Source organism: Emydura macquarii, unplaced genomic scaffold, assembly GCF_026122565.2.
Source record: "Emydura macquarii macquarii isolate MOO-44397 ecotype Brisbane River unplaced genomic scaffold, CSIRO-AGI_Emac_v2 contig_306, whole genome shotgun sequence".
Classification (NCBI taxonomy): domain Eukaryota; kingdom Metazoa; phylum Chordata; order Testudines; family Chelidae; genus Emydura; species Emydura macquarii.
In genome coordinates, this window is record NW_027130443.1 from 7,812,203 (window position 1) to 7,832,226 (window position 20,024).

At 49.6% G+C, this 20,024-nt stretch overlaps 1 protein-coding gene across 2 annotated transcripts in view; it reads right to left on the reverse strand.

Annotated features, from left to right (window-relative positions):
* Positions 1–1,414: 1,414 nt before the first annotated feature.
* ZBTB7A (zinc finger and BTB domain containing 7A) overlaps positions 1,415–20,024 on the reverse strand; it is a 30,841-nt gene continuing 12,231 nt past the window's right edge. For both annotated transcript variants that reach the window (XM_067558163.1, XM_067558156.1), the window contains exons 2-3: positions 13,268–14,472; positions 1,415–8,473 (exon numbers count right to left, since the gene is read on the reverse strand). In XM_067558163.1, coding sequence (XP_067414264.1) covers positions 8,008–8,473; positions 13,268–14,457 — 1,656 coding nt within the window. In that variant the 5' untranslated portion in view covers positions 14,458–14,472 and the 3' untranslated portion in view covers positions 1,415–8,007. The remainder of the gene's footprint in view (positions 8,474–13,267; positions 14,473–20,024) is intronic.

The following is a 20,024-nucleotide window of genomic DNA, read 5'->3' on the forward strand; positions in this document are numbered from 1 at the left end:
GAGAAAATTCCCTTGCAGCATTAAACACCAGACACTAAAGGAACAGGAGCCCTTTGTGTGCAGAGATCCCCCACTCCTCCCCCAGATCATTCAAATTGCCAAGCCTGGTCTCAGGAAGGCCCGCTCTCCCACGCCTGGGCTCTCCCAGAACCACCCTCTCACTCACCCGTGCAACAGAACAACTTCCCATTGAGGCTAATGGGTCCCGTTAGTGCAAAGAAAAAACCTACTGCCCTCCAAGATGCTGCATCTCCCTCTTTCTTGTTTAAGGCTTGGGGAAAAGTAGCGTCTCTGTGCCTTCCGCAGTCCTCCCCTTCCAGTGCAGGAGGCGACTCGAGGCCTGGGTTGGAGGAGTGCACAGCGCCCTTGGCTGCGTCCACACTGGGGCAGAGGGGGCATGTGATGATCCCCCCATGACAGCGATGGGTGGAGGCTGCTGTGCCAGCCCCACAGCATGGTCTAGCTACACCGTGGGCTTTCCTCCTCTCCCCGCCTGCCCCCAAAATTCAGATCTGGGAGGGGCATCCCCCTGCTCAGCCAAAGAGATCAAACCTCTATCTGGGCGTAGCTGCTTTTCCGCCTCCGCAGGCAAAGCTTTCGTCTCCTGCCACAGACGAGGGCCATGTCGCTGTGGGTGAGAGGCGTGGGTCCAGTGGAGGCTGGGGGAGGGTTTAAGTAAGAAGATGCAGCATCTTTAAAAGGAGCTCAGAGAAAGGGGGGGAGGCACAAAAATTAAACTGACACATGATGCATGGCTACAGTATGACAATGGAGAGGAAAATACACCCCACACTCACGTTCGACAGCTATTGCAACATCAGCAGATGCATCTCAACAAGGATCTCCCACTCCCCGGTTCATCACCCCACAGGAAGATCCCCAATCTCAGAATGAATCCCTTCCAGCCCGGATCAAAGGGGTCCCATCAGAAATCGCTCTCCGGCCCCCAGAGAGCACGGCAGTGAGGGTGGAGTATACTTTGGTATTGACTGAAGAAGTCACTGGAACTCACGGTTCTGATCTTGTCACTGTGAGTCGGGCGCAAATAGGATCTTTTACAACACGGCTGGGCAGCCCGGCCCGCACCAATCCCTCCTTCCTCAACCCTTCGCCACGTTCACGGTTTACATTCATCGGTTGCATATGGGGTGGAGCCGGGAAGAAGGGAAAGGAAGGGAGGAGATAACAGCTTAAAACAAGGACAACAGTATTCTGCCTGTGAGACTGCCTGCCTTGCGAAAGGCCGGGTGCTCACTCCTAGCACAAATCAGAGAGCACAAATCCATGGTCTCCTAGAGCAAAGGTGCAAGTAGAGGTGGCTTTTCTGTATCCCACCATGGCTGGGAGACGCAGGACAGTATGTGTGTCTGTGCAGGTTTCCCTCTAGATGCGGGCGGGAGGTAAGCGGGTCATATGCATTGGACAATCTGTGCTCTCCTTCCATAACACTAGAGAGGGATGAGACCACACAGATGTTTGTCTTTAGTGTCAAAAAACCCAGGCCTGTTTCTGATCCCATTTACTTCAGGGGGAGTTATTCCTGATTGACACGGGAGTAGGAGCACAGTCAAACCCGTGGCTGTGCAACTAGGATTCTCATATAGAGATCTCAAACGGCCACCGTGAAAACACCACTCCCGGTCAGCAGGGGGCTAAAGCCAGATCTAGGGTGGCTGGATAACCCAGGCACCCTCCCGGTCTAGGGGAAACCACTGTCCGAGACACACATACCCACACAAACACAGTTATACCACTACTGAAATTACATGTTTTGTTTTGTACCAAGAAATTAAGAGAGGCGGTACTAAAAAGTCCACCCTGTTGTCTGGTTTTTTTGTAGGAGTTATGGTTGGTATTTCTTTTTTTTCCTGAAACGTCATAATTCAGCAGTATCTTTGGCAACACTTTATCACAACCTGAATTTCAAAATAATCATCATCATCATCATCTTAACAACAGCAATAAAAATCAATGCTTATATACAGTATATGATTGGGGAGTTTTTGCATGCGCTATTCTTTCCATTCTTGGTTGGTACATAGAGTAAGACAGGTAAGAAAGTTAAGGCAGAATGTACTTGGAGGCCAGAGACTCCCTACATGGAGAAGGGGTAAGATTGGTTGGTTGGTTGGTTTTTAGTGCAAACGTATCGAGGCTTGTGCTAAAGTGTTGCCGGCACTGATGCATAAAACCAGAGCCTCTCAGAGCTCACCCATCGGCTCCCCAGATCTCGAATAAAGGTAAAAGCATCTCATATCACAAACAAGGTGCGGTATCTCTGTTCAGAACAAACCAGCGCCCATCTGTCCTCAAACCCTCCTCTGCAAAGAGACTCCATGCCAGCGACAGGGAGAAGAGGTTGGATCTGGGGAGAGGGCACGCGAAGAGTTAGCGCGTGTGGGTTGGAGGCGTGGAACTGGGTGCAAAGAGCAGCTGTAGCGCCATCCTACATTGCGTGGAAGCTGCTCCCTCTTCCTCCCAGACTCGAAGGACACCCCCCGTCCTGCAGCAGAGATGGACCCCAGAGAACGTCAGATCCCTAAGGTTAACCTAGTGACCCGGGAGGGTCCAGATCCAGCTCCCCATGGGATCTTTCCCAAAGTGTGGGATTGTTCTGGTTGGGGGAAGGTGGAGCTGGGATTTTAATTCAGGCCCCATCTCTGCTGTGCAGATTTCACATAGGATGGCTCATCCTGGTATCTTCACGATGGGGGGGCAGGGCAGGTTGAGATTGTCTAGAGGGGGGCCACAAGTCTCCCCCCAAACCTCAGCGCTGCTCTAATTTCTGACAAGGAATCTAGGCGGTTGACTCACTCTCCAACAGGAATCCTGAGACCTTTTTTTTTTTTTTTTTTTTTGCTGTCCATTTTGGGGGGAGGAAAAAGGATTTTCTTTTTTTTCCCGAAATGGCAGAAGGAGATTTGGAGAGAAATACAAGCTTTAAAAGGTCGTGGGGCAGAGAAGGGGTAACACAAACTAGAAAAGAGATACCACAACTTTTGATTACAATAAAGAACCTCAAGTAACTGTCTATTTACAAGTCCACACTAGTTTTTGCATATGCAATAGGTAGCCAGTGCTAAGCAGAGGTTCATCCCGGGGAGAGGTGGCTTGCCACATCCAGCTAGTCCTGAGTCATGGGACTCCCCACTTGGCTCGCTTGGGAGGGGAAGGGGGGGCCAGGATTAAAGTGTTTTTCAGCACGGAGGAAGGACCCAACACCTGCACTGTCACCAACACACTAACCGATGCTGCAGAGAAACTGGGATTGGATTGGGGACAGCAAGATATTTTTCAGACCCATCCCTAGCTGCTTGCGGCATGGGGAATGATATGGTCCCTGCTTTGGGTCTACATTTCAGCTGACTGACACCCTCCAACCCCTGCAGTTTGACAGACAGGAGACCTGCTTCTAGCCATACATGCAACTGACCACTGAACCATCTTATTAAAATTTATCTCAACTGTCGTGGGATCAGAGGAGTCAGAGGTGAAGAGACCTCCCAGGTCATCAATTCCAGCCCCTTAAAGGCAGGACACATTATCCCAACAGTTTATCTCCTCTGCGCTGATGTTACAGCTCATCTTAGCCCAGCCTCACTCTATGAAAACGGGAACAAGAGCTGGAAAACAAAGGCACCAGCAGAAAGAGTTTTTCCACGTCTACTGGAGTGAGGCCGTTCATACACTAAGCCTGTGCCTCGCTTACTGTTGGGCATATGCCACGTGGGAAATGCTGATTCTCGAATGCGGTGTTTTGTACCCTTTTTCTTCTCCTCCCCCTTGAGAAAAAAATTAAGAGGGCTCCAATTTCTCACTGGGAGATTTCTTTTGATTTTTACATCATGCCAGAAGGAGGCGCTCCTGTGATGAAAAGCTCTGGCTACCAGCCCAGTCAATCCGTTGGCAAAGAAAATCAATGGGGGATATTATTTTTGATGCTTCATTTTCTCAGCATTTAATTTGTAAGGTGGGTTCCCCCCTTCACTCTGAGCATCTGATTCTGGAATAGACACTGGACTGGCAAGTGGGGTTGGGGGAAGAGCAGGATTTGTGTCCCTCATCAAGCCAAAAAAGCTGAATCCCTCCTTCATACTAGAAGCACGTCTACTGCTGCCCAAACAGTGGGACAGCATTAGCCGCTGTTTATGTGGCGGCAGGAGGCAGAGCTGGGAAACATTAGGTTAACGTAAAAGATCGAGCATGCTTTTGCTTTAAGCTCTACACCCAGGAGCCGTATATCAGCTACCGAAGCCTGGTTGAGTAACTCTTGAAGAAGAAACGAAACAAGGAAGAGCGCAGGGTCTTCCCCTGTCCCATGGTCCTTTTCTCCTGATAAACTACATTACCCATCAGCTCAGACGCTTTCTTTCCTCCTTGCTCCACAAGATGCTCCTGGGGGGGGGAGGCGTGGGGGAAGGTGGGAGAGACATCTGGGCTAGCACTGGCTATAAGACATTTAAGAAACAAACGAATAAAAAAAAAAAAAAGGAAAAATAGAAGGAAAAAATACAAAAACAAAAACACCCATGATTCCTGCCTAATATTCAAGCTTTCATTTTGTGAAGTGCAATCACTTCTGAGGGGTTTGTTTTCAGGTCATGTCACAGAACCTAATTAGCATCCTTCCTCGCATTGGGTATCTTTTTGTTTTATTATTCCATGAAATAGACGTTGGATTCTGCCTAGGTTGGTTTTTTTTAATATATATATACACTTTTTTTCTTACAAAAATAAATTTAGGAATTTTTTTTTAATAATAATTTCTTTCCGTAGAAGTTGGTTTCAACTTGTAAACATATTTCGCTTTTGCTTTTTAAATTAAGATAAAGTGATCTCGAAGTACCCGTTCCATCGCAAAGTGCTAAGACTTCTTTGTTGTTTTTTTATGGTTTTTTAATAATGGTTTTTTTTTTTTTCATTTTTATTGCTTTTTCTGCATTAAATAAACATCCATCTCTCTTCCCCGCCCCCCCACGCCCCCGCCCCCCATTTCACACACTCTCCTTTCACTCCCTCTCCAGTTTACATTCAGCCAAACCTGCTCTCAATTTAAAATTAAAAAAAAAAATTCTAAAAAGTGCTTTCAAAATAAAAGGACTAGAATCGCTTTTCATTTTGAACTGTGCATTTAAAAAACAGGAGAATGACTGAAAGGTGCTCTTTCTAAACTCTGCTAAGCTGGAGGAGCTGTGTAGTATATATCCATTTTATATCTGTATGATTGACTCTCTATACAGCTGGGGAATAGGAATTGACTGAAACTGACCTGTGTAAGATGTTTCAGATCACAGGTTCAGGACTGGCTAGCAATAACCAACAACCCTCAATGCTAAGGTCTTGTCTACATTAGGTCTTTACCTACCCCAGAATAGTTAAAGGGGTACAACCCCCCCCCGCCATGCTGGTAGAAAGGTGCTCATACCAGTAATGCTTATTTCCCTTCTTATATCTTTATACTGGTATCACAGCACCCACAGCAGGTATTGTATTGGTATAACAGCAAAAAGTCATACCCTTACTCAAAACAGTTATACCGGTACAAAACCCTGCGGGTAGACCAGACCTAAGACCCGTGCCATGCTGGCACCATTACAGTTAAAGTAATTTACAAGCCACTTTCAAGGTCTTTTTGTGCTAGCAGAGAGTTGTATAGGCCTTGGTGTAACAGACTCAGGCCCCGATCCTCTTAGTTTCAAGGAGTCAGCGGCCCATTCTGTACTAGGTTAGCCTGCAAACCCGATCATCTCTGACACAGGTCACGCCCGCATCTTTTGGGTACTGAAATCAGGTGCTGGGTGAAGCTTAGGGCACTCTCCTAGCAACCGCAGCAAGGAAAGGAGGATGGAGCTTGAGGTACGGTCAGCCCCAGCGCCCATCTCCTCCACCCCACCACACATTCATCACGTTCAGTGCCGGCTATTCAAATAAATAAATCAGGCTTTGCCTCTGTGGGACAGTAAATACATTGGTGCCAGTCTGCTGGAGAACAACCCATCCCAGAAGCCTGTGCATTTGTTGATCCAGCCTGAGGTGCCCAGAGGAGATAAATTCCAAACCCCACCTCCAAAGCCTTAAAGGAGTAGCAGCCCCAGCATGCCTTCATTTCAACCCCTACAGCTTCCATCTCCAGAAAGACTCCCTGCACCTTTAAGGGAGACCTTAAATAACCCCTTTTGTTTTTTTAAAAAAGCAACTTAGGTTTAGCTGCGTTTAAGATGCCTCCTCTGATTCCTAAATCTTGGGAGTTAACCTGCTCCAAGAGATTCTTTTACTTGCTAGAACCATCTAATCGAGTGCTTTGAGATCCTGGGATGAAAGGTGCTAGAAGTGCTAAGAATTCTGCACAGGCAGTGTAGGGGCTGTTCATTCCAGATCAGGACAGCTAAAGACTAACTGCCCCATCTGTCAGTTCCTGATCATTAACTCCCGGCAGACATGAAGTCACAGAAGAATCCCAGAGGTGGCTACAGCTTCAGATCAGGTGGAAGAGAGGAGGTGGATTCTAGAGAGTCTGAAGAAAGAGGGAGGATTGAATAAGTGCTGCATCTTGAAGGGCAAAGTTAGGATTTAGGATGCAGCAATCTGATCTGCCAACATCTACCCATAGCTCCGCTCCTGTTGGGTACAATTTGCCAATCCCAGGACCAGGCAATAAGTCACAGAAATACAGAACTAGCTCATTCCCGTATCAGAAGTTGCCTGGAATTTTATTAGATTCCTGCCCACGTCAGGGTTTTCAGTGCGATAGGGAGAGTAGTTTGGTAGCCACAAGGCTATCTTACTAAAATAGGCCCTTTAATGCCACAGCACATTACGACCTAGCTATATATAGCACCCAGGAAATTGCAGCCACCTCTGGGGTGGAGGACAAGAGGCATAAAAATGTGGTGCCTAATGGGTGAGTGAGGGGGGAATTTTGGCCAAAGACTGCAAACATCCTCAGGAAAAGTGCCAACAAAGATCTTTGCACAATGCAGATGGGGCTTCCATTTTTGTCCAAGAGATCCTCACTCAGTAACTGCTGAATGGACTAGTTTATCTGCCTTTGAAGCAGTTAGCACCTCTACCGCAACAGGTACTCTGTGGATCTCAAAGCACTTTCCAAACCTCGGACAAACAGCATTAGTCTCATTTTACAGCTGAGGAAGCTGAGACCCAGAGAAGGAAAATGACTTTGCCTAAAGTCACCCAGCAATTCTGTGGCAGAGCCGGGATTGAACACAGGAGCCCTGCCCCCGTCGGGAATGAAGTGCTAATTTAAATCTCCTGAGGGCGGCACCAGTTTCACCCGGGATCTAGGCATTTCAACCCTGATGCTCGGAGCAGCCTTGCAAAATTCTGTTTGCTCATCCACATGGCATAAGCAATAATTTTTAAAAAATGAATGTGTAAAATATCATTTGTTTCCCCCACCCAATTATCATAAGTATTTTGCACTGGGGCTTGTTTCCAGGTGATTTCGCAAAGGCTGAGCCAGCTTTGCTTCAGCATCAGGGCAGGAAGGATCTGAATTTCCTACGACACAACCAAATCAGCGATCAACAAAAAGACTGTATCAGGCATTGGGAGCTTTATCTTTCCAATGGAGGAGAGGAAGCTGCGCCCAATTCTTTCCCATCCAGTCAGACGGAGGCACAGAATGTAGTGACTGCCCAAAAAGAACCCATCTGGCTCTTGGAATTTTTCTGTTGCTTTTTTAAATAGATACAACTCTGCCGTTTTTAAAAGTGTGTTTGGACACAAAATAAAGCTTTGGATTTGCATGGAAGCTTCTTCCCATGTTATAGATCAACCTTTCGACCCTCCTAACCTCATACTGCCTAAGCATCTGCCTTCCAACGAAAGGTCCGTGGCTAGTCAAGGCGTCCCCGTGGAGCACTGGTTATGATGGGATGATTGGAAACATAGATATCGATCTTTTAAAAAGGGAGAGAAATATTTTAAAGAGAAATCGGAGGAAAGTACTAACTAGATTTTGTGACACTTTTTTTTTTTTTTTTTGGTTTAGGAGAGTTCTTGTGTGTTACCCTCTGACGACCCCCCCGCTACATTCAATCTTCCTGATGCTTCATTGTTAGAACTATCTTCAAAGTGCTCCTCTTGGCCATTTTTCTGCTCGGTGTCCTGTGACTCTTGTCTCTCGCCATCTTGTGTCTCGCCACCAGCTTCAAAGCTTCCGTCTTCGGGGTTCCCGGCGGGGGCGGGCAGGCCGCCCACATCTCTGACCCGGGGCTTGCGCCCCCTTCTGGATGGGATGCCGTTGCAACCATCTTTTTTAAGGTGCCTGTGCAAGTGGTCGGATCGGACGAAAGTCTTGAAACAGCTGTCGCACTGGTAGGGCCGCAAGCCAGTGTGCACACGCATGTGGTTCTTCAAGTCGTAGTTGTGAGCAAAAGCAGCCCCGCACTGCTGGCACAGGTATGGCTTTTCACCTGTGTGCTTCCTCATGTGAACTTTCAGCTTGTCCTGCCTGCACAGGAGAGAGAGGAGAGCGGGAGTCAGGGAGGAGGCTGGGGGAAACTGCGCCTGAACGCAGGGCCTGTTGAGTCATTTACCTGCCGCACGGCGACACAGGGTGGGTGCGTGGATAGAGCATTCACCCTCACCCCATCACGTGGCAACTGGAGGGGGGGGGGGAAGAGGAGCCATCACCACCGCCTCCCCACACAGGACATGCAGTGACCACTTCCACCGCACGGCAACCCTCCAGCACCCAGACACGGCAACTGGGGCAGCCTTTACTCCCAGCTCCCACGCGGCAATTCTCCTACCCCCAGAGGGCAGCTTTCACCCCCATCATCCCACCCCCAGACAGGAAGCAATGGGGGGGAGCCCTGTACATTCAGCACCACAATCCCTCGGGGCTGGCAGTGCTATGGACTGGTACATGTCCCACAGGGAACGAGGTGGCTCCGCACAGCAAATCCAAGCTATGGAGCCTGCTTGTAGCAGAGGGTGCTGCCGCCTGGTGGCCTGTGTGATGCAAGTTGGTGGTTCTCAGTGTGGTTCCTAGTGGCAGGGCCTCTAGGTCACCAGACTCCCCACTAGAGTCAGCCTCATGTGAACCATGTGATGGCAATTTCTGCAGCAAGACTGGGGAGACAGAGTTCCTTTGTTATTCCTGGAGAAGGCCCGGCCACTGGGAATGCGGAGTTATCACACCGCAGGATGTCCCCCCGCTTGGAACACAGGATGGGACCATGGGTCCATCCTGACACCAACTGTGGTCAGCACCGGCTCCGTTAGACGGCGGTGCAAGAACCCTCTCCACCAGACAGCTGTGGGATACCCTGCTCCCAGGGAAATTTCCTCCCCTCTGGCTCATGCTCTGACGCGGGATTTAGATCCCTTCCAAAACTTGTAATATTTCCTTACAACTCTGGCTACCCCCATTCTCCAGGTAAGTGTGAGAGTGTCTTTCAGTGACAGAGGCCTCCGGAGCCCCACCACCATGAATCTTCAAACACAAACCACACTGAACTTACTGGAAGTGGCCTATTTATATTGTCCGCACTTCCAGGCAAGCAGAGTCTTTTTGTGCTGCGTCCATACAGCACCCAGCACAATGGGCCCCTATCCCATGATTGAGGCACCACCACAACACCAGTACGAAACACGGAGCATGTTAGGCTAGTGAAAATTCTGCTGAGCCAGCACAACCTCAGCCGTTTGCCCAACATTTCTCAGAAGCACTGGGGTGCTTGAGAGGAGTCAACAGCTGGTCTTTGGATGGGCCACCAAGCAGGGAAGAAATCGGGATAGGTTTTGAAAAGGCCACCCTGTGGGTTAGCCATGGGTTAAGTGGTTATTGCATTGGCTCCACTTAAAAGGAACACTGTCAAATAGTTGAAGCCCAAAATGTAATAGTTGTTTGAAAATTAAAAGGTTTTATTAAAAACTGAGTATTAATAGATTTAAAAAAAAACCTATTTTCTTTCCTTTCATGATTCCCCCGCCCCACAAACATTCCTCAATGGGCTAGTGCAGGAGACCCAGAAAGTGAAACTGACAAGAAACTGCCTCCAGACTGACTAGCCCTTTGCAACTCTGCAAGCTGAGAGAGGATCAAACAGGGAAACAAGCAGCAAAAATGGTGACGAGCAAACTAGATTCTTTCCGGCTGCCGGTTTTATTAACCTAGGGTGCGCTCAGAGAGGTCGTGTGGCCAGGCAGTAGGGTACTGGGCTGGCTCTTAGGGGAGTAGGGTTGTATCCCCAGTTCTGCCACTGACCCGTCATTTCCCCTTTCTGTCCCTGTCTGCCTTGTCTGTTTAGGCTGTAAGCTCTTTAAGGATTCTCTCTCGCTCTATGTATGTACTGGATCCCTGATCGGGGGTTTGGACTCTAGCAGCTGTCCTAATAGGGACCATTTATTATCATTAATTGTAACTGTTAGCACAGGTAAGGAGACTGATTTTAACGGATGAGCTTTAACCTGGCAAAGTCTCTTTAAGGAAAGGAGGCGGTGGAGTGGTGGCCAGGAAAGCACATGATGACTCAGCACCCAGAGAGGTCCATGGGAAACCCTTGCTGCAGCCTTGGGGATGGCATTCCTCAAGAGGTCAAAGGGCGAGGCAGCAGAACCGGACTGCTCTCCCCCCCTTTATTTGAAAGGATCATAACAATGGTAAAAAACAAAACGCACAAGAGTTCCCAGGCTGGCTGGCCCAACCCCCCAGCCTAGGGGATCCCAAATGCCTCACGCTGAGCAATGACACATCTGACAAAGACCGACAGGCACCTGTCAAACCAGCAGAGCAGGAGGGGACCTGGACAGCACTCAGGATTCGTGTCTGGAACCCTGTCTGGAACGCCCAGAACCCTGGTGTTTGCCTGACTTAGCCTTTCTGAGGTCAATAAACTGCAGTCGTAAACAGGGGGAGTAACAGCAGGTCTTCGTGGTACAGCTGTGACATTGGATCTGCAATTAAAGGGCATCTCTGCTAATGGGGGGCAGACAAGCCATGGCGGCAGACAGCCCAGGCTGTAGATGCCCTGATTTCGGGGTTTCTGTGGCCACCTATGGGCTTGCCCAGCTGTGTGTGAAAAAACTTGGATTTGTCTGAAAAGCAACCCGGCCTTAGCTTATTATGAAACAGCCTTGTTTATAAATTCAGGCAGGATTCAGGACAGCGTTTCCATCCAATTCACTGCATTAAAGAAAAACAGCCCCTCCCGTCAGCCCGGATGGAGCAAGTGTTGGGTCCAAGGCTGAAATCTAGTGAGCCAGAGAGAGATACAGCAGCGCAGGCGTACAGCAGGCGGCAGAGATCCGAAAGCGAGGAGTTGGCACTACCTCATCATCAATTCCTTCTCCAAAATCACCCTGGCAAGCCAGGCCCTGCGGTCCCCCCCCCCATCTCTACCTCCCCGCACACTCTGTCGCTACCAGGCAGGAAGGCCCTAGTAACAAGACGGTGGCCGTCTGCATTTCAACAAGGACGTGCTTGGCAGACAGACACATCCCCTGGCTTCTCAACAGCACCTGTGAGGAGGAGGCAGGTTAGCTCCCACGTGTGGGAACGCACGTTCATGAATCCATGTGCTGCATGCACACCCGCACCGATGCATGCCACAGACACGCCGCATTCTACCACGCTGCCCTCTCCCTGCTGGCAGATGCACTCGAAGGATCGGGAGGTGTCTCTCCTCCTCTGTTCAGGGCCAAAGCTTGGTCAGCTCCATGCTGCAGCTGGCACAGAGGACTGGAGGAGCGGCACAGCTGGCACCCTTCCTCAGCAAACCAGCACGTTGTCTGCATTCCACAGCTATCAACGGTGGGGCCTGCGCGCTCTCACTCTCACAGCGTAATTCCCTCCGCTGCACTGCCGGGCGGGTCACCGCGCCGCTTCCGTGCACTGCTCTCCGGGCAAACGGGCCGGAGGAGGAAGCGAAGTGAACAATGCAGCGAGATGCACCATTCTGCTCGCACTCCAACAGGTGCCGCTCCCTTTGCTTGCAGCTGGACTCAGATCCAATCCTGCAAGGGGCTCAGCACCCACTCCTCAGACTCCCATTTCAATGGAATTCAAGGGCACTCAGGACTGAGACTTAGGCAAGCAGAAAACTGGGTGCGACGCATCCTCTCACCTTGCCTGCTTAATGCTCTCATCCACTAGGCTATAGCTCCACTTCTGATTTACACTGGCAGGGGGCAGATCAGAATCAGATCCATTAGCTCAGCGTTTACTTGGCTAGATCCTCCCCCCAGCCATCTTCCAGCGAGGGGATCGCCCCTGGAAATGAAGCTGCAGAGACTATTTACGTAAGCAGAAAGCAGGCTCAGCGGGCTAGGCTGTTTGGCTTCTCTGTCAGCCAGCCCACACAATCTCTTGGCACCGTGCAGAGAGATCTGGGCGGAACCCCCGGCCCCAACCTCCTGCAGCAATCGCAGACGTGAAGACTGAAAAGAGGAGGCCTCTTTGTAACATGTGGACTAAAGTGAACCGGAGTAACTCAAATAATATCCCCTTTCTTTGGCACTCCCATGGCAGAGGGCAGAGCAGACAGACCTGATTAGAAATGGTGACCAAACAACCATGCCCCCATGGGGCCCCAAAAAGTTGTTTTGTTTTGTTTGTTTTTTTTAAATGGAAGGAAGATGGGGAGAGAAGAGAGACAATCCCGATCCCTTCCGCTCGGATCCAGAATAACCAGGTGGCGGCAGCAGCAGTTCTGCTCATGGCAGTTTGCAGAGGGAAAAAGTTTGCTGTGGACAGGCCAAATTCTGCCTCCAGTTCTCCTGATGCAACCCTATGAGGGGGTCTTGATGTTTCAGGTTTCAGATGAGGCCATTTCTAAAGGGTCTCCTACATTTACCAGCCCGCGCCCACTAGCCAAAGAAATCTACTCACCCGATGACAGAAATAATATGGGGTGGGAAACTGCCAAGGAACCCAAACTCCCTTAGATGTTCAGCCCCCACTGGCTTTCATGCCATTGGGCCCCCCTCTGCAAACCACAGGCCTGGCCAAGATTTCCATCAGTGACTATAGAGATTCAGGGAATTTGGCATCGTAGAGTGGCTCCAATTTCCAGAGGGGTGGGTCGCTCAGCACTTTCTAAGTCAGGGTCCTTTAAGGTGCCTGAAGCCGAGCACCCAAAAATCACTTGTCACTTGCCCATCAAAAAGGAAATTACTCATTGCAGGCAAGTGCGATTGTGCAAGGCTGATCCGCCCCACGCCCATCACCCATGCCATAAGTAGCGAGCCGGCTTGTGCAATACCCCTCTTCCACCCTTGCTGCCCCCCCTCTGCCCCTCACCTGGTGAATCGGACTTTGCAGATGTTGCACTCGTAGGGTTTTTCGCCCGTGTGGGTGCGGATGTGGCGGGGCAGCTTGCCGGCCCCTTGGATCACCTTGTCACAGATGGGGCACTTCTGGAATGCTTTCGCCCTGATCTTCTTTTCAACCTTCTGGGACCAGGACGGATACACGTCGCTCTCGTGAGAGCTGCTGAAGTATTTCAAGTAATAATCCATCACCCCGTCGTCATCCTTTTGGTCGTCCTCGCCCAGCTGCTGCCTCCCCACGGAACTGATCATCTGCTGCAACAGGGCACTGGCGGCCAGGCCATCCACCTCCCTACCCTCAGCATCCTCAGCCTCCGTCCCCCCAGGAATGAAGCTGGGGGAGTTGCTGGCTTCCTGCTGGTCCAGCTGAGCCCCCGGAGCGGTCTCCTCTTCTCCTTGCGCCGTCAAGCCGTGTCCACTGTAATGTCCATTCTGGGAAGGTGGGAATAAGGCTCCCGGAGTCTCCTCTTCCTCTCTGTCCAGCCACATGGCATGGTTGCTGTCGGGGTCACCATCGTTCACCTTTGGTCTTTCGTTTTGGGGGGTTTGTGAGTAGAAGTCCATGCCGTTGCAGTCCGGCTCCTCCTCTTCCTCTTGGCCTTGGAAGTTCAGTCTCTGAAGGTCTCTCAAATCTTGGTTGGTCCACGGAAAGTTGCCTTGGTGGCCATTGATGGGGTTGCTCTGGAAGAACTCCAGGTACTCTTTTGCTCTGAGATGGTTCCTTTGATCAATTTGATCTACTAAATCCATCTGGTCATTTTTGGCCAGAATCTTCCTGTCTAGGAGATCCGTGCAAACATCCGTTACCGCCTGGATCTCCAGCAGTTTGGAGGCGTTGAGGATCTCGTTGACGTTAGAAGTGCTGATGGTAAGGGTCGCGGTGTAAGCGAACTCGAGCAGAGCCGACAGGGCATCTGCACTCACAAAGTCTATTTCATATACATTTTGCTGGTCCACCACTAACCCTGAGGTGAAGAGCTTCTTGAAGTATTGGCTGCAGGCAGCCAGGACAGAGCGGTGGGTAGGGAACTCCTGACCGTCCACCAAGATGACCACATCGCACAGCAGCCCGTTGTTCCTCTGCTCGTTCAGGCTGCTGAGGATATCGCTGCTGTGATCGGGGAACGGGATCCCGATGGGGCCGTCCACGCCACCAGCCATTTTCAACACAAAGAGCTGGGGAGAGACAAGAGAAAGCACGATCAGTTCTAGAGACCTTCATTGCTACTGTATAAAGAATCTGTCAACATGGGTCTTATTTATGGTCTGTCGGCCTTTATGTGAGGCAAGACGCCCATGCAGCCTTCACACCCAGACACCCTATGCATCCACACCGGCCCTGAGCCTCTAACACAGGCCCTCTTTGCCCTGAACATTTCTACTGTCACAGCCTTCTTTGTTCTCCTGCGTGTTACACAGCGTCCAATTACCTTGCCATCTCCTTCGGAGAGACCCCCTGCTACGTCGACCGAGATCTGAGAAGCAACGCGACAAAGAAACAGCCCAACCCATGGCACAATCCACAAACAATTTGCCGGGGAAGGAGACAGATAGCTTTCGCGGGCATCTGGCGCAATGCCTGGCTCAGGGTGCGCACACACGCACCAACACGTCCCGCCCTGTGGGAAGGGCACAGGCAGACACAGCACGGCAGAGCCCTGGCCTGTAGGAACGGGGAAATAATGAGACTTTCCCCATCTGCCACCAAAGGCCCAGAGCCGAGGTCAGAGATCCAAGGACAGCAGGGATTTAAATGCTTGTGGAACTGGGAGGGCTCCTCGTGGGAGAAAAGAGACAGGAGCTGGGCTCCACGTACAGAAAGGAGATTCATTACCGAGGCCGCCAGATACAGACAGGCCCTGTTGTTCCCTGAGCCTCCCCCGCTCCCACCCCTGTGCTGCCTGCCATCACTACATGGCGTCACCCTCAGCCCCCACCCCGGAGTCGCAGAAGCAGCTAGCTGAGGTTTATGCAGCAGAACCAAGGGCGCCGTCCCTCTGTAACCCAGCTGAAACGAGTATGGGGACCTAGGCCCAGATCCTGGAAGAGCAGTTGGCACTCACAGAATCGTAGGGCTGGAAGGGACCTCGAGAGGTCATCTAGTCCAGTCCCTGGTACTTGTGGCAGGACAACGTATTTTCTAGACCACCTGAGCCAATCTGAGCAGAGGGGCCAAGGATCGCATGGGCGATGGAGGCTCAGTCATGCCACCCCTGGGCTCTCTCTCTGCTCCAGTTGGGAACTCCTCTGGCCTCTGGGAGCGCCTCCTGGCCATCGCTGGATTTCCCACTCAGAGGCAGGCAGGCATCAGCCCCAGAGACGGGTGGGGAACTGAGGCACAGCACGGATTAATGGACTTGCCCGACGTCACGCGGGAAGCTTTCGTCAGTACCGGGAACTGAACCCAAGCCTACCATGTCCGCAGCCTGGCGTGCTGCCCTCTGGACCATTCACCCTACCCCAGGGGGCCAATGTAAACTTCGTAACTCCAAGCCTCCTCCTGCTGAGCAGTGACCCCCCGTTTCATTAACTACGTTGCCAAGGGAGTGCCACTCAGAGCGCCCTGGTCCCACCCCGTTCCCTCTCTGCCCGCACGCACTGAACAGACGCAAGGTGTCTCGATGGAGAGCTTTCCCTCCCCCACCCCGCCGCTGCCTGTGCTCCTGACGCGTGCGCTAGCAGCCTTTCACCAGCTTGGCAGACTGAGTGGAGGGGACAGGAGTTGGCCGGGGTCCCCACCCAGCTTATTTCACACAGGCCCCTATAAAAGCGAAGGCTGTACCTATGCCAGCCCCGCCCCTTTCCCCAACCAGCCCCACCCTGCCAGTTCAGCAGCAGTGCTCCCATAACAACACTGAGTGGCACGAAAGGGAAGAACCACAGGACAAAGCTGCTCCTGAAACGTTCAGGAAGCGCTGACAGCCCGGCTGGCTCTGCACAACGGCCATGTTCACCCGGTGCACCAATCTCACACGTTATTCTCCAAGCGAAAGGCCTATTTGTAACATTATTAACAAGCTCTAGCAGGCCAGCTAGACTTTAATTGCATTCTCATCAAAGGCTAAAAGCCAGACAAGTCAGACAATCCTCTCCTGAATATTCAGAAAGTTTCTACTTTCTTAAGTGATCTACCAGCCAGGAGTATGGCAGCATTTCGGTCTTGTGGCTAAGGCACTAGGCTGGGAAACAGGAGGTCCACATTCAATTCCAACCTCTGCCACAGACTCCCTGGGCAACCTTGAGCAAGTCACTTCATCTCCACAGGCCTCAGTTTCCCATCTGTAAAATGGGGATAGGAACGATTCCTTTCTCCCTCCCTTTGTCTATCTTCTCTGTTAAGTCTGTAAGCTCTTTGGGGCAGAAGTTGTCTCTCACTAAGTATGTACAGCACCTGACACAACAGAGCTCCCTTCTCAGCTAGAGCCTGTCGGTGCTATGATAATACAAACAATCATAACACCTTTGCAAATAGCATCTTTCACGTATAGCTCTCAAAATAGCCAACACACACAGGTAAGAAACAGCATCCATTCTACAGATGTGAGAACTAAGGCACAGAGAAGGGATGTGACCTGTGCAACATGAAACAATGACTCGGTGGCAGAGTCAGAAACAAAACTAACTACACAAGGAAGCAATTGATAGTGCTAAGTTATAACAGTGGTAGGCAGCAACCAGTCCCAGTAGCTAAGGTTGCAAAAGAAGTCTTCATTACAGACACGCACATGCCTACTTTTCACTAGTTCGTAACTTTCCCAGCAGCACTTTCAGGTTGAAACTTTCCATGCATGATCTCAGCCCAAGAGGAAGAGGGGATTTTGCTACACTTTCCAGTTTAAAAAAATCCTGCCACCTTTTTTGCTCATTCAAATAGCCCAAAGAACAGCTCAAGCTTAGCCCTGAGGTCATGAGTAACACCCACATGGGTCCATCAGGGACAAAATAAAACCGGCTGTGGACGGAAGTTTTTGGCATTTGAGTGCACACACCACAGCAGATGTTGGCTCAGAGGACTCCGTCCCAACAAAACTCTTATTGGTTTTAACAACCGCAAGGCAGGAACCAGCTTTAAAATCCCAGAGAGAAGCAGTGTGCAAGGAAGTCATTGGATGTCCTTCCATTGAATATGGGAGCTGCTGGAGCAGGCCCTTAAGCATGTATATTGGAGAGTAGCTACTCACACGGATCAGCCAGGTTGTGGTGTCTCATGGTATATAAAAAGGTGGATGTTTTACAGGGTTCAAAACATTCCTGGGCTGGAAGGAATTGACCCCAGCTGCAAGGATGAAATATAGTTACACGGGTTAAAACTAAGCACAAAATTTGACCTAGATTCTGGGGCTCATGGGTTTTTGAGATAAAATTCAGTGACAATGGAACAAAGGTGGTTTTGTGGTTAAGGAACTGGCTGGGGACTCAGAAGATGGGGGTTCAATTCTTGGCTCTGCCACAGACTCCCTGGGTGACCTTGGGCAAGTCACTCGTTTCCCACCATCTATAAAATGGGAGTACGTAATCCTGCCCTTCCTCACAGGCTGCTTGCAAGGATACGTTTATTAGTCATGGCAAGGTGTTCACATACACAGAGATGATGGCTTATAAGTATCTAAATAGAGAGAACTGGCCTCATTTACATCATGCAATCCTTCTGACTCCGGGGGGATCACAAGAGGGTGACTATGGGCAGAATTCTGTGTTTGAGAAAGTGACAAAAGTGCAAGACAGACCACTATCCTGCTGAGCAACTGGGTTTTTTTGCCTGGTCCTAAAAATGAAATTTAGAGACAGATTTCCCCAGATCAGGTGCTTGAGGGAGGTGCCTCCCTCTCCCCCACCCTTTTAGAGAGAATTTGAGCTGTGTGAAGCATTTAGAAGCTTTGGATGATAATGTTCATCATGGCCTGCATCACCCACACAGCTGGGCCTCCTCAGCCATGAAACTCATGCCCAGCAATTGCTGGGGCACAAGGCAAATGTCCAGGCAAGGGTTAATACCACCCAACTTGGGAGCCAGGACAATTGACAGCATGGTGTGGGAATGGCAGCTGGGTCATGAGACTTTCCAGCCTTGGCATGGAAAGTGCTTCACTTCACAACTTATTCTATTCGGACAAAATGCCTTTTGTGTTGATCTGTGGTTCAAATTTACAGCAGCGGAGAATGTAAAGGGGTTTAAAAAAATATACACATCCTCAGTTACAGAAGCAGTTCACTCAAGAGTCTCATGGGAGGGATGGTCATAAAACATCTGCCAACAGCATGAAGGCTTGTTACCTTGCATACTTCTTGCTAAGTCCTTTTGAACAGCTGGCAAAAATCACACACCCTGTTCCCTTTTCAGGGACTCTGAACGGCAAGGTTATTAAAGCATGCACAGGATTGAATAGCTCAGGGGATTAGTAATGGGATAGGAAGACTTTCACCTTTACAGGTTCAAAAGCATCCCATGTCAGTAGCAACTGAAAGGCATCACGGTGCAATGGCTCTTCAGTGGCTTGTATGAAATGAGTTTGATGGGTTTCCATGTGGTGTCCAATGGACAGGTGTGCAGGGCACAAAAGCCACCAGCACAACTACCAAGCTAAGGACTGAATGGACCACAGAGCAGAAATTTACACTACTGACCTAAACCTTCCGTGCAGTTTTTTCCTCCCATTGAATACAACATTCTACGTTCGCTGTCCGAGAGTGCGCTGCTATGTGCTGTTATAAAGATGCTACATTTCACCACGGAGGTGGCTGCATTTCAGAGGTTCCTGAGGTCCCTTCCAATCGTAATCTTCTATGATTCTATGAAATTATATCCACGTGCATAATTCGTAGCAACTGTGGAAAGGACAGCGGCAACTCTAAATCTAGTCAATTTGAAAAAAAGCGTCACACAATACGCCTTCCCTCAAAGATTCTTACAACACTGGAAACTAACTGAGGCCTGGGCTACACTCAAAAATTTTACTGACATAGTAGTTAGGGGTGTGTGTTTTGTTTTTTTAAACCAACATAGCTATGCTGGTAAAAGGCTTAGTGCAGACACAGTTATTTTGGTATAACTGTGTTTATACCAGTAGAGCTTATGCTGCATAACACAAACAAGCATATGCTATACTGGTACAAGCATTTTTATACCCATATAACTGCATTCACACTAGGGTTTTGCCAGCATAGCTATCCCAGCAAAACTGTCCTTAATGTAGACAGGGCCAAACTCAGCTGGGGAAACAGTTAAACTGACAATAGACAAAGTGGTGTGAAATGTACAAAGTGGAAGAGAAATACTCCACTTCTACTCCAATCTCTTCCTATTTCAATAAGCTTCGCTGTTACTTATAACAATCGGTAAGTTATTTTCACGCAGAAAGGTGACTTTAACTTGATGCTGCTCTCTTACATTAAGAGGATTTTCAAAAATATAATCATCACTCACTCTCCTTTCAGGACTTGCAGACAAGTTACTCTTTTTTTTAAAAAAAAAAGCAGAAAAACAACTACCAAATTGTAATTGTGCGGGGTTTTTTTTAAAACAAATCCCAAATTATTGTTATTGGAGTCAGCAGTTTATGGGAATCCTGAAATTGGAGGTTTTGAATTCAAGTGACTTGTCCATGTCATGTCAGGGTCAAAGTTAAAACTGTTGACATCACATGGTGTAATGATCAGGTTTGCCTGAAGGCATAGTTGGGTTTAATTTTTCTCCTACTACCCTGCAGTTATTTAAAGTTTAGCTGGAT